Source organism: Drosophila montana, unplaced genomic scaffold (assembly GCF_035044405.1).
Source record: "Drosophila montana isolate Dmon_TW-CO22-7 unplaced genomic scaffold, ASM3504440v1 contig_786_1, whole genome shotgun sequence".
Taxonomy (NCBI): Eukaryota; Metazoa; Arthropoda; class Insecta; order Diptera; family Drosophilidae; genus Drosophila; species Drosophila montana.
Genome location: NW_026999081.1, coordinates 237,341 through 252,479, shown reverse-complemented (window position 1 = coordinate 252,479; position 15,139 = coordinate 237,341). Strand labels below are relative to the sequence as shown.

At 35.5% G+C, this 15,139-nt stretch overlaps 1 protein-coding gene across 12 annotated transcripts in view; it reads left to right on the top strand.

The window, feature by feature from the left end:
• The window catches only part of SK (small conductance calcium-activated potassium channel), a 90,864-nt gene that overhangs the window by 62,396 nt on the left and 13,329 nt on the right, over positions 1-15,139 (top strand). For 7 of the 12 annotated variants that reach the window (XR_010438216.1, XR_010438218.1, XR_010438217.1 and 4 more), the window contains exons 6-9: positions 400-619; positions 1,651-1,752; positions 8,923-9,239; positions 10,350-10,454. Coding sequence is in view for 9 of the 12 variants with exons in the window: in XM_064698860.1 (XP_064554930.1) it covers positions 400-619; positions 1,651-1,752; positions 8,923-9,239; positions 10,350-10,454 (744 nt within the window). In the remaining 3 variants the exon portion in view is untranslated. The remainder of the gene's footprint in view (positions 1-399; positions 620-1,650; positions 1,753-8,922; positions 9,240-10,349; positions 10,455-15,139) is intronic. The other 5 variants (XM_064698858.1, XM_064698856.1, XM_064698857.1 and 2 more) reach the window with 1 other exon arrangement.

The following is a 15,139-nucleotide window of genomic DNA, read 5'->3' as shown; positions in this document are numbered from 1 at the left end:
TCTCTGCTTTCAGTTCTCAGCCAAATTTGCCTGCACACGTGTGTGCTTTTCTATCTGTGTGTGTGTGTGTGTGTGTGTGTGTGTGTGTGTTTCTGTATCTGTGTGTGCTTCATATCTTTCGGATACACAAATTGATGTGACACAAATTTTCATGAGACAGCAGCCAACAACAACAACATCAACAGCAGCAGAAAACAAAGAAGAAAACAAACCTGTCATCCATTAGTTAAAGATTCATTTCGCCATAGATGGCATTTCTGTCATGGTCTGTAGTTATCAAGTAGTTGGTTAGTTCTTAGCAGATATATGAAGAGTGAGTGTGTGTGATTGGGGAGGGGAGAGGCAGAGGAGAGGTTTATCAATTAACATTAAGCACACGACCCATTTTACTATTTGCAGGTATATGGAAGAACGTGCGCTTACTGGCGGCAATACGTCCAGGAAGCCATCAACAAACTCGGCCAAACACAAACCCAATGTGGGCTATCGCCTGGGCAAGAGAAAAGCTTTATTCGAGAAGCGTAAACGCATTAGCGACTATGCCCTTGTCATGGGCATGTTCGGGATCATCGTGATGGTGATTGAAAACGAACTGAGCAGTGCCGGCGTCTACACAAAGGTGAGTTATTAACGTGTGCCAATTACCAATGACGAGTGAAATTATATTAACGCAACGAATCATTACTCGTCTCTAACGATTATTGATGAGGCCACATACTAATGAAGAACGACATCATATTAACGGCTGATGTTTAACATGAAATGAGTTTAATACCAATTGAATTGAAGTAACAACTCGTTACTAATTAATAAGCGAGTAAAATATAGCGAGTGAAATGAATCATTGCTCGCTGCTAACGATTATTGATTCGAGCTACTTACTAATGAGGAGGTACATGATATAAACGACTGATATTTAACATGAAATGAGTTTAATTGAATTGAAGTAACCACTCGTTACTAATTAATCGGCGAGTAAAATAAACCGAGTGTAATAAATCATTACTCGTTGCTTAATATTATTGATGAGAGCTACTTACTAATGAAGAACGACATAATATTACGCGATTCATATTAAGCATGAAATGGTTTTGAATGAATGAACTGAAGCAACCACTCGTTTCTAAATAAGTGGCGATTAAACTTCAACGAGTGAAACTATATTACCGTTGCGAATTATTAACGATTGCTTCTCTCTAATGTGTAAACATATAAACGATATAAACTGTGGAAGCTGATGTCACTTCTCGTTACTCATAGCTACTGATATGTCAGTACTCGTTAGCATTTGTTAGCCGTGAAATAACTGTTTTATGTATTGAAGTGTTGCCCAAAATAATTTTGTCGTTTTAGAATGGAAACTTATTAATAGCGAGTGAATTAGGTACTCACTACTTATTAATGTGATGAGTAGAATTTAATTTAATTAAGCAAAACTATTGCTTAATAGTTATTGACGAATGGCACTCAGTAACATACATACATATAAGTAAAATGTAAAGAAATGTTTACTGAGAGCTGATTGAGTTATGAGAGAATATAATCATTTTCGTTAATAGCTAGAAATGACGAGGGCCAATTACCTATGAAATCGTGTATTTGTCACTACCGAGTCGCTGTTTATTAATTGATAATTTTTTCTCGTTGCAGGCATCGTTTTACTCGACAGCGTTAAAAACCTTAATATCTGTTTCGACTGTGATTCTTTTAGGACTTATAGTAGCTTACCATGCTTTGGAAGTGCAGGTGAGAGTGAGTGCAAATTGTATCTTCTCTTGCAGATGTTATTGATGGTCGTCATCGTTATTGTTTAACGTTGCCATCGTTTTACCCGCTCACTGTTATGACCCCCGCTCCCGTAACCCCCGCCTCATCGTAAAGCATCCCAAAAAAAAAAAAAACAAAACAAAACCCAAATCCCAAGAAAAACAAAAAAAAGAATATAACCTCCAGCCCATACCTTTCATTCAACCAGCTCCAGCGTAGAGACCCAACACCTCATTGCAGTTTGTTTGTTGTAAACTTTTGTGTGTTCTTTGTCTGTTCTAAAAAAAAAAAAACCACATGACTTGCCCGTAGCTACAGAGAGAATGCCTGAATTGAACAGAGTGTTGCACTTTGCATTTGACGCCTTGCTGCGTCTATCGTAATTGTTATCGTTATCGTTATCGCTATCGCTAGCATGCATGCGGCTAGCGAAACCGAACGAAACTGTATCCACAAAGTGCAAAACTTTGTTTACGTTTATTAAGTTAAATTCTTTGAATGTGTGTTCTTGCATTATTTACGAAAAACGCGAATTTCGAGTGCTACCTATATAATTCCATTCCGTCATTCCGTGTGTCCCAACTAAAAGGGGGGATGAGGCGAGTAGCGGGATAGAAAATGAGAGAAAGAGAGATAGAGCTTCAGCTACATTAATTTATTTGAACTTGTTCTCTTGGCATTCTCATATTTACTCAGCTAAACAGAAACAGTCATCAGATCATGGAACTTGAACTTCAAGCATATTGTAAATACAAACATAAGCCAGCTCATTCCCCGTATTCCCTTCCGCCCTCCAGTAATTTCACCACCACCCCCCCCTTTGATAGTGAGAGTTAACAGTCGCCATTTCTCGGGCGAATCAGGCCAAACCTGAAGCTCAATACTTATTCATAATTGGGTTAACATGCAGTCACATATAATTATACCATTTATGCGCTTTTAATACCAGTTGCATGTACAGCACTATAATTTATTTGGTTAACTACAAAAACAACTAAAACCGAACCAACTGTCGAAAAAAAACGCCCTACCCAAACCACGTTCATTTCCCACCCTCCAATTGCCACAGCCACTGTGTTAACAATTTAGCAAAAAGAAATAAAAAGAACAAAAAAAAAAGGAAAAACACAAGTATTTAAGTTTTCGCATGAGTAATGGTAATATATTTAATTTTCCAATAAGAAACAAAGCAAAACAATAAGAAACAAGAGCATGGAAGAGTTATTTATTTATTTGTTATTTGTTATTTCTTATTTATGTTACAATTTCAATGTGCATATGAAAACATAATAACATAATAAACAATTTAACATAACATCACGGTACATTGCACACAATATACTCGTAAATCCTCCAATAATAATACAAATTCCAATCATGCAATAAAGTTCTTGACTACCAAAATCTATAACTTAAGAAACGGCAAATCGAATGCAATCAATGCGATTTTTCTGCTTGGAAGCGTCTCTTTCAATACTATCAAAACTCAAGCTGTGATGTTTCATTTGAGGCACATACCATACGAGAAAGTCCTGTGAGTCCTGTGAATTTTTGATCAAAAGACGCAAAAACTAGAAGAACCACCGCTCAATCTATAAAAAAAAAAAAAAAAAAAAAAAAGAAAAACGAGATTCTCAGAACTACATCATTTTCCTGCCATTTTTCGTCCATGATTCAGACATAACTTAAATGTTCAATCATCCAGATGCAAGAACCAATATCAGTCAATCAATCAATCAGTCAGTCAGTCAGCTAATCAAAATCAGTTATATATACAACAAATACATATGTACATATATATTTATATAGATGTATACATATACATATATATATATATATATATATATAGTATTTATATATATATATATATATATATACTTATATATCAGTTCAACATCTTCGTCGTCTTTCATATTCGTTATCTTCATACCTTGTTCTCGACTATATAAATCCGATTAAATGTTAATGCCCCTTAACCCCCCACCCCCAAACCCCCTCTAAATTTTTTTAATGTTGACGTTTCAAGTAAAATTTTAATATGTAATTACCTTCCAATTATGCTTTGCAGAATTCAGTAAGTAATACTTATAATATACATCATAAATATTTGTGAGTAATTCCTACATGCATAGTGTTATGTACCCCATACATACTATATATGGTTAACAATACCAAACAACATTCAACATATAGAGTAGCTTGACAACAACAAATACAAATACAACAGCAACAACAACAACAACAACAACAACAACAACAAATACGCCACACAAACTGAACTTTACATCGATATGTGCAATTATATACATTATGTACCATGTACCCAATACTAGTATGTATATGTATATATATATGTATAACAAAAAAACATGAAAAGAAAAAAACAGAAAACAAACGAGTTTAAACAAAAGTGTACTTGACTATACAAAATACATTACACAATGTCTATGTATTAATGCATGCCTATAGATCCCAAGCTGTTTCCAACATTTATGGTCTGACAACCATCCAAAACAATGTATCTGTGTGTGTGTGCATGCATGTGCTGGAAAACTATCGCTTATTATTTATAAATATAAATATATATACAAATATATGTAGATACATACATATATGTTTTTAATGAAACACTCGTTTCAAGACACGTCTAGCTGCAGCGCAGCCAACTTAACAATGCCTGCGAGTTGCCACATCGTTCGTCTAATGATATTGCCAATATGCCGTGAATACGCTGCGCATGAACGGATGTAATGGAAGCTTCGCAAACAATATAAATCGTTAAGTTCAGGGCATTAACGATGTATGTATTAATATTTAAACATCAAATGAGCTTGATTTATCGTTTGGATCGGTGTTTTATTTTCAATAACACAACAATTTCGACTAAAGCCCTAATGAAATACAAAAATCAAACAAGGTGGCAGCCTCGCCAAAAGCGATAAATCACGCCCAACCATAGCGGATGTTTATCAAGCTGCCTCGTTCCGACAAATGGCAAAAACCAACGAATGTTGAAACAAAAGGCATTGCTATCATTGCATTGAACGCCAAGAATTAGTTTCCCCGAATTTTAAAACTTATGTTATTAAATACCAAACGCATTTGCTAAATACTAAAACTTTTAGAGAACAGCTTCAAAATATACTTTGAATCAATTGAAATACATATGTGAAGCAAATTCAATTAGTTAGAATTCTATAAAGTCAAGTTAAATATAGAGTATCTAGATTATATTTAAGCAGTGACTATAAAATTAGCAAACAGTTTACAAAATATAAACACAATTGAAGTGTTTGCTTAAGATTTCAAAAAAAAAATAAAAAAAAAATATTTAATTACACCATCTGAAATAAGATCCAATAATGGTATCGATAAATGTATCACTATGATCGATAGTAGCAGCGAAAGCTTTCCAGTGTCAAAGCTCATATTAAAGTGTTCAATGTTATCGATAATAGCAGTTCCACCATGTGAAATGAAACCTATACCTAGCTGCAGCGATAGCTTTCCAGTGTCATCACCCTAAATAAAATCGATCAATGTTACCGATAACAGCAACCACAGTCTTGAAGTCCCACCATCTGAATTAAAACCCATACATGTTATCGATAACAGCAGCCATCGCTTTCCAGTGCAAACCACTCTCAATAAGATCTATCAATGTTATCGATAATACCAACGAACAGTCCGACCATCTGAATTAAAATCCACACATGTTATCGATAACAGCAGCCACAGCTTTCCAGTGCCACCAATTGCACACACATACACACAATCAAAATGGCGGCTCACGAGCTCGTGACTGTAAAGGAAACAATGGCAACAATGGCTGCTAGCCAAAAACAGCTGATCAAGCAGCACCGTTAATGTAAGAGAACAAACAACAGCAATAACAACAACAACAGACAAGAACGTGGCTTAGCTTGCACCAGAAGCAAACAACCAATCACCGATTCACCAATTGCATTTCGGGGGGCCCTATGTGTAGTGCTAGTCCATGTCCGGCAACAACAAAAGCTGCCTATTTGCTTAGAGCAACTGCATATGCATACATACATACATATATATGTGTGTCAAATGGAAGACATTACACAACATACACACACACACACATGGAGAGAGAGAAAGAGAGAGTGAGAGTGAGAGAGAGAGAGAGAGAAAGAGACGCACACATATACACACAGCTACACATATGAGCATTCCCATTGATAAGTCGATTCGGATCAAGAATCAATCATTTAATCACCAAGATTGGAACGGTGCTTCGATTTGCCAGATAAACACGAAAATAATTCACAGGACTTTATCAGAACAGTTGAAACATTCAAAGAAAAAAGGATCAAGAAAATCTGCATTTAAAATCGATCTATACATTATACAACCTCTCGATATATACATATATATATATATATATGTATATGTATACATGTAATTGTTTATCGATTAATCGGCTTAACTTGCGAATGACTCATATACTCATTATACTCTACTCTACTCTAACAATACTCGTAGCTATTGTAATCGTACCGTATCTACTCAGTTCTGTACAACAGCAACAACAAAAACAACACACGGCTTGTGCCAGCTAAAACTAATTAAATACTCAAATAGCAACAAAGTGTTTGACCCGGCCCTGTCCGACCCCCCCTTAAATAAAAAAAAAAACTCCCCTCCGCCCCCCGCCGACCCCCTTATCCGCCACGCACCATATTCGCAACATTCGCAAATGTGATTCGTATACAATGTGAAGTAGTGTAGTGAATAGTTTGCGTATATCTAACCATATAGTATGTCGCTTTAAATGTTAGTGTTGTTCACGATTGTTGATCATGCGTATGCCAAACATGCTAATTCCAAAGATAATTGATATACTTAATACAAAAATAAATAAAACAATAAACTCGAATTGAATCATTTGATTCAAGCCTGTTTATCATGAAAGCGCTCAAATTAAAACTGCTTACTGGACTTTGGCCAACCGCCGTAAGATGATAAATTTTACGAAATTTAGAAACATATTTTCTGAAATTTTACATTTTAGAGCTACAAAAAACTTAAGAGTATTTTCTAAATTTGCGAAAATTTTTTATTCCATGGCGATTTTCTAGAGTTGAGCAGCAGAAATAAGTTTGAGTGTGTGCTTAACAATATATTGCATTTAACTATATATATTTTAAAATTATATGCCCTTAATATGGTATAAATCATTAACAATTTGTTCCCAGGAAAATAAAAAACACATCAAATGAATCTAGAGTAGAAAACATCGTCAAAATCGATTCTGTTTGGAGAGTTTTAGGGTACTTGAAGGCCAAGCAACAGCATTTGGTTCAATGCAAAAATATTACAAGTCCAAATTTGACCATCAAAAAAATATAATCTTCTTCATGATTTTGAATTAAGCACGAAATTGCTTAAAGTTTTGATTATCTTTTTAGAAATTCCAAGTAATAGCATATTTTTAAAAATGAATGCCAGTTAGCTGAGAAAACGAATCGCAGCTTTGACAATTTATGAAGGTTTTGGATTGTAAAGTCAACGAGGTGTGCGGCAACTTTGGATATAGCGACTAATTCTATGAGTCCCTAGCTTAATAAACTTGTGTGTCCTAACTAGATCTGACTAGAACATTTTGAACGGGTAATTTCATTTAACTGAAACTGAACTTTTAGTAATTGCCCCGCAACGTTAGAACTTCGGATTGCTCAGAATTTGACTTTTTGTCAAATTTGGCCACACTTTTCAGCTAGCTAGGCAGCACTTAAACTTTGCCTTAACCTCACTTTTGCTGTTAAACAAGCGGCATTCGCGCTGTTGAAATGAAATGAAATTAGTTATCGTTATTAAAATCAAGTGCTCTTTAAATATTATTTGCATATTGACAGCAGAGCACTTGACCTGATCGATTAGTGCAGTCTTCGCCCCCTTCAAGAACATATAAAATATAATGAATTCCCCCGCCCCCGAACGACACTCGCACCAAAACCAATTTGCCTCAGCTTAAGAGCTTAAGTGCAGCTGCACTCGATTTATCAAGAGACGAATTATCAGAGGCGAATTATGAGCCAAAGTAAACGATTTGGCTTAATTCCAAATTGATTTAAGCCAATTAAAAAGGTAAACAACAAATGCCAAATAAAAAAAAAATGAAAAAAACCAAAAAAAAAAAAAAAACAAAAAAAAAGAGAATATGTGCTAACAACACGAGAACACGCACGCCGCCTACCTAATCAGTAAGTACTTTGCACACACTCACACACACGCGCGTACACACGCACACACACACACACAGACACACGCACACAGGGTGCACAAACGCATTCAATACATATTAGTAAATTAGTGGCTTGTGTTAGCTAAGCACAAGTGGGCATCACCATCACGACCGATAAACCGATAAAACCGATAACTTCGCCATCGGTGCAGTCAACAATCGAATCGCAAAACGAAGTCACGAACGCAGCAGGCATTGGCATGGGAGGATAAAAAGGAGAAGATTGAAGAAGCAGCAGCAACGAGAGCAGCTAGAACGTTGCTATTAGCAGGTTTTGAAATCGCTATCGCTATCGCCAACGTTATCGCTATCGCTATCGATACAAACGTTAGACCACAAACAAATCCAAGTTTCGCTTACACCTTTCCATTGCTATGCGCTTTATCAACAGAAAAAAACAAGAAACAGCACACAAATACAGCAACGCCTGCACCACACACACACACACACCAATACACACACACACACACACACACACCAAAACACACACACTTAGCCATAGACATACGCATATGTACACCTCATTGACGTTGTACTTGTCGAATAATTCATGCTCGTATTTGGGTGTATTTTCATTTTGTTTAGTCGCAAATAACCAATCAATAAAATTCCAATTATATTTAATAATTCATTTTTTCTTTTTTCTCTATTTCTCAATTATTTTCTCTGTGCTCCTTCATGTCTATCCAACGAAAAACCGGAACTTATCAACAAACTTATCAAAAAAAAAAAAAAAAAAAACACACACTTCAAATTAATAAAACATGAAAAAAAACACCAAATAATAATAACAACAAACAAAAAAAAAACAAAAAAAAACATCTCAACACCATGTCTGCGTCTCCAAAAACCATAAATAAAATGAATATATCTACAAATAGTTATTCATGATAGATAACTGCGCCGACGATTGGAGGATCGCAATGACATGGCAACGAATTAGTCAAATAGGCTTAGAACTTTTTATATGCGCTATACATCCAATTCCTGGTGAATACTATTTCCAGTGGACGACGAAATTGGCCAATAAAAATAAAACAATTGGCACTGAAATGGTGCCATACGACGTAGCTTTATCACTACCTATGTTCCTTCGATTATATTTAATCTGCCGCGTAATGCTGCTTCATTCAAAGCTATTCACAGACGCATCATCACGGAGCATCGGCGCTCTCAATAGGATTAATTTTAACACAAGGTAAGCCCCAATTAACATTTCATTGATTTTACTACTAATGCCAGCAGCGATGACATATTGAGAAATTAGCTGCACCCTGCATAGCATGTGTATGGAGCAGTTCGCAACGAGCCTCAACTTACCTATTCAGCTATCGTATGTTATTTGTTTTGCTTCTTAGCTCGCTTCTCTCTTGTGTCGCTCGCAGTACTGTCAGTTGTCTGATTGGCGCAGGAGGCAAATGTTTACCTATTTAAGGCAACAATTAATTTTACAAACTGCTCGCTGACTTTGGCATGCTTTTGGCATTTGCTTCTCACATTGCTTCTCCCTTTCATATTTTAGCTATTTTCCCAGTCATAGGTAATACTCTAAGCTACCAGCAAATGTCTAAGTTACCTATTTAAGGCAGCGTTTAATTATGCTAGCTGCCCGCTTAATTTGACATGCCTTTAGCTTTTGCTTCTCTCAATGCTTCTCGCTTTCATATTTTAACTATTTTCCCTTGTTTGCTATTAAAAGCAGTAATTAACTATCCAAGCTGCTCGCTAACTTTGACATGCCTTTGGCTTTTGCTTCTCACATTGCTTCTCGCTTCAAATTATTTTATTATTTTTGGCGTGATAAGTAATGCTTTAAGCCGTCAGTTTCAGCGAGACAGGCATGCCACGCAACTGGAGATGCTTGGTAATGAGCTCAGGCAACTGGGCAATGCACAAGCTTTGATGCACTTCTCGCTTTGCATCAAGCTGTCAAGCTCGTTGGGAGAAGCGAGCGTACAAAGCGACCATAGTAGCCATACGAAACAAAGCGAGAAGCTTTGGTGTTGGACAATAAGCAAAGCAAATGTAAAGCTATTTGCTTGCTTTTATTTTTATATTTTCGATTATGCTTCTCAGTTTGCTTCTCGCTTTTATGTGCTATGAAAAACAAGGCAAACCTTAATCAATCAATGGGTAATCAACTTTGCGAATTGCTCGCTTTTGCTTCTCACTTCGCTTCTCGCTTTGTTGCTCCTTGCTTTGACAGTCTGACAGCTGTTTACGTATCTTCAGCTCATTGGCTTCTCTCTTCGTTTTATCAATTTTCTAATTTCTAATCAATTCTTATCACGCTTTATTTTCCAAATAGATTTGTTTTGAAAACACTAATGACAATATGCCCGGGAACGGTTCTATTGGTCTTTATGGTCTCGCTGTGGATCATCGCATCCTGGACGCTGCGGCAATGCGAAAGGTAATGCAATTAACTTATAATAAAAACTACAAATAACAAAATCAAAACTTATGATAGTAATTTATGTAGTAATTTATAATGTTGTTTCTTCAAATGATTTTTATGTTTCCGTTTTTCGAATCTTGAGTTAACTTAACTTTTCTTCAGAATACGTTTATGTTTATTATTTCCATTAATAGTTCAGTTCAGTTTTGTTTATATTCTGGAAACCCAATTAATGTATGCCACTAACACTCTGACATAACTATATATAACTATATACATATATATACATATATATATATATCTATTTATTTAAGAATATATATATATATATGTGTGTATGTATGCCTACCTATTAATACATATTCATGTACATAAATGTATGTGCTAAACATTACGTAATGTCTCAAAGTGTACGCTCAACTTTCCAACCTACACGTACCTTCGTAGCAAAACGCAAAGAGAAAGGAACAAAAACCAGTTCCAAAACGTACCAGATTCTTAAAAGAGTTTTTCACCCGCTTCAGTGTTGGGCAATTAACCAAATAACTGTAACTCTTAAATATTTGTAACTGGATCTTTGAGAGTAAATGGATTTCCATAAGTTTTTTTCAACTTGCATTCCAGGGGTTAAGCACAGCACAGCACACAAGCACACGCACACACAGACACAGCAGACACACACACACACACACACACACACACACACACACACACATATGCACCATTCAGGCACTCAACCACCAAAACCACTCAACCATTTACTTAACCAAAACGTGTTTTGTATCTTCCGTTAACTCTGGCATATGTGCATGGCCGTGTATGTGTGTGCGTGTGCCCCAAAACAATTGTATGCAATTCACAAACACACACACACACACACACACACACACACACACGCACACACATGTGAGCTTGCGGTTGAGTGTCCGTGTCACGTGCTTAAAAGAGACAAAAAAAAAACAAGAATAATTCCTGCATGCGTTTGAATTTTATTTACATTTTTACATTATTTCAGCTAAAACGAAATGTCGCTTGGTTTTCTCCCAACTCTCAGCTCAATCTCTTCTACTGCTTCTTCTTCTTATGCCTTCATGTTTTGATTTTGAATGATATTTCGTACATTTTATCCGGTTTGCTGCTGATTGCATTTCGTATGCTTGTTCGATGTCTCTCTGTGAATGTGTGTATGTGTGTCTGTGTATGTGTGTGTGTGTGTGTAACACACCATAAACTACATTAGTTTTGCACCAGATTTTGATAGTGTTGGGGCACAATACAAAAGCGAGCTGTTGCCTTTGTAGTCGGTCTGCTTAACTTATGAACTGACGAAAAAAGGTTTTTGAAACCTACAGAAAACAGAAAGTAAAATGTTCCTTAAAAAACTTAAACAATTTGTAGATCACTTAGCTATGTAGTTATCGATTAATATTATATTATTGATCACGTTTTTTTCTTGTGTTTTTTTCTTGACTGCTTTTCGTAGTGTTTTCTTTAAAGTAGAGTTTTTTCCTAGAGTTATTGCTAGTCTTTGTAATATACTATGTATGCTTAGCTTTACGTCTAAACCATACACACATTTCTGTCTCTCTCTCTCTCTCGCTCTGTCTTTATCTGTCACTCGCACTCTCTCTCTCTCTCTATAACTGTCCTGTCTCTGGCTCTACCTTTATCTAATATTTAACTCTGCTGACTCTCTGCTGACTACTTTAAACTAAAGTTATCGATAACACTGTCCTATCTTTCGATAGCTCCAGCGCACCCCCCAACCCACCTTTGGCAAGCATTTAACAGTTTCTTCTATGCACTTTCAGTGTGCCCTTATATAAAAAAAAAATATATATATATAATAAAATTTAAGAAAAATAAAATATAAAAATAAAACAATATTTTTAGTTTACTATTAGTTGAACTTTTAATTTTGTTTCTTTGTATTTAAGTCTGTGTGTGTTGTTTTTATTAGGCGTGTGTGTTGTGCGTGTTTCAAATGTGTGTGTGTGTGTGTGTGTGTGTGTGTGCGTGTGTGCGTGTGTATTCTGTTGTATTTAGTGCAGCTGTAAGCCTTGTTTTCGAGAAAGTATCACACTCAACTCGTACATTGTATTTATTAAGCTTACAAAATGGATTGAACTACCGCCTGCATTGCTCTAGAAATCGTGTATCGTATGCGTAATAAGTACTACCTACTATATTTACAAAAAAAAATATAGAAAAAAATAATAAATAGCAAATTAAATATATTCAATAGGCCTAACCTAAAAAGAGACCACCAAACAAATTTAATTCAATTGAAAAATCTAAAAGGAAAAAAACCTATCTATGATAATCCGAGTAACGGAATGTGACTCAAATATAGCGACACAAACATTTTATGCACTACAAAATGGACTTTTTCTTTATATCGAGACAAAAGCGAGACACGTGCTACAGTTGTTGTTGCTGCTGCTGCTGCTGCTGTTGTTGTTGTTGCTGTTGTTGTTGTTGTTGCTGTTGCTGTCGCTTGGCTGCGTACGAGTATGTGTGTGTGTGTCGTGTGTGCAGAAATATAATTCATAAATAAGCCGCAACATCCACAGCCACAGGCCCACAGTTAGAGGTACCGTTAACCGTTATTTTTGCTGCGTGGCTTGATTTTGTTGTTGTTGTTCTTCTTCTTCTTTTTCTACTTCGGACTAGCTTGATTTTCTTGTGTCGTTTACATTTTTGTTTATCTGCTTACGGTTGTTTGTTTGTTTTATTTTTTTCTCGCTCTCTCTCTCTCTCCCTCTCTCTCTTTTTTCTTATCTTGTTTTCATGCGTATCCGTTATTCTGTTCTATTTTTTGGCTTACGACCTTTGGCTAAGCCCTCGTGACTCGCCAAATGCTACTCGTGTCACACAAACACACACACACACCCCCGCCCCCTCCCCATGCGTAGTTTAACGTCTTTCCCCGTGCTCATCAGCTGTATAATGAAATACCCATCGCTAATGCGTGTCCTCCAGTGACGTCCTTTCAATACTTTCACACAACTGTGTATCGTTTACAGTTTCTCTTCTTTTATTTTATTTCCTTTTTTTTTTTGTCTTTGTTTTTCACTTCGTTTTCTTGTTTTTGTTTCTTTCCTATTTGTGAAACGTAAGCGATGATTATCATCTTTCTATCGTATGCGCTGATACAACACATCAATAGACATGTGCGCGTATTTTTTTTATGAAATTGGGTTCTTTACCAAAGAAAAATAGAATAAGAACTATGCGATTCTATTATGGGAAAACAACAACAACTCATTTCGTATACAATTTGTGCTATTGATGTAATTCTCTACAGCTTTCCTAAATATATATGTACATATGTGTATAAAAAAGCATATACATACATATGTATGGTATATTCAACTATACACATATTGATTGAGATATATTAATGTCCATTTATAATACCATGGAACCAAGAAAATACTATAAAAAAAAGCTAAGCAACACAAACTAAACGTTTGCATTTTCCTTCTTTTTTGTGTCGTTAGATTAAAGATTGCCCATTTATTATTATAATATCTAAATGTTGTTATTTTCTTTGGTCTTTTTACTGTAGAATTTTTTACTTAATTTTTTTCTATACATCATAGTTTTGTATGTAATCTGCTTAATTCTTAACGGAAGTTAATCAATATTGCTAGGGAATCTTGGGAGTGCGGAACTTTGTTCGAATATGAAAAACTAGAAAGTAATTGTAACTTTTTAGAAAGAATCAATTCACGAACTCACAGTTTATGAAATCAGGAAATTCTAGAGCCTGTTTAACCTGAAGTAGATCTGGTAGACCTAATAGATCCCTCGGATTTGACATTACGAAGTCCAATTCTTATAGTCATGTAAAAGTCAAACTGATATAAAATCAAGCAATAGAATGTTTGATGATAGATACATAATGCAAATCGATATTAGAGAGTATTGTAGAAAGTAAAAACAAAAAAATATAGATAAATCGAGAGACGATTTTCCTATAACGCGTGCTCTTGACAGCGGAATTCGAGCTTTGCACAGTTTTTATCAATTTAAAAATTATATTCTTGAAGCAGTCGTAATTATAAACTCTTTTATCTCTTATTATTTATATATGTATAAATCTGATTCATTTAGTTAAAATAAGTATTTTGTGTTTTACTAAATAAAAATACAAAATCTTTGTATGTATGTGTTTCATATACCAAAAAAGCATCTTTTCTATGTCTGTATGTGTATGTGCATTTATTGAAATTGATATCAAAATTTCTAATGTATGTGTGGCATTTAAGTAAAATATACATATATATGTATGTATGTATTTTGAAAGCAAGCATAGCTTTTGCTCTGGGAACTAAATAGCATGCCCTTTGCTCGAACTACCAACTACACATTCACAGAGACAACGATAACGATAACGATTACGATAACGATACCAATTACACAATTATACACAACTAGCGAAAGACACGTGTACATGAACGTAACGGGACCAAATCTATCAAGAAGCAACAGAGGAGTTGCAGGAGGCGTAGGAAGAAGAATAGGCAGCAGCAGCAGTAGCCGCAGCAGAGAATGAAGAAGAGAGAAGAAAGAAACCACAACAAACTAAGTGAACTGCGGCTCGGGGCAAAGTGGCGCTCAGTTCGTTTCCTTTTGTTTGTTGAGTGCCATCAAAGAGACATTTTGACATTTGCTTGCCACACCACACACACACA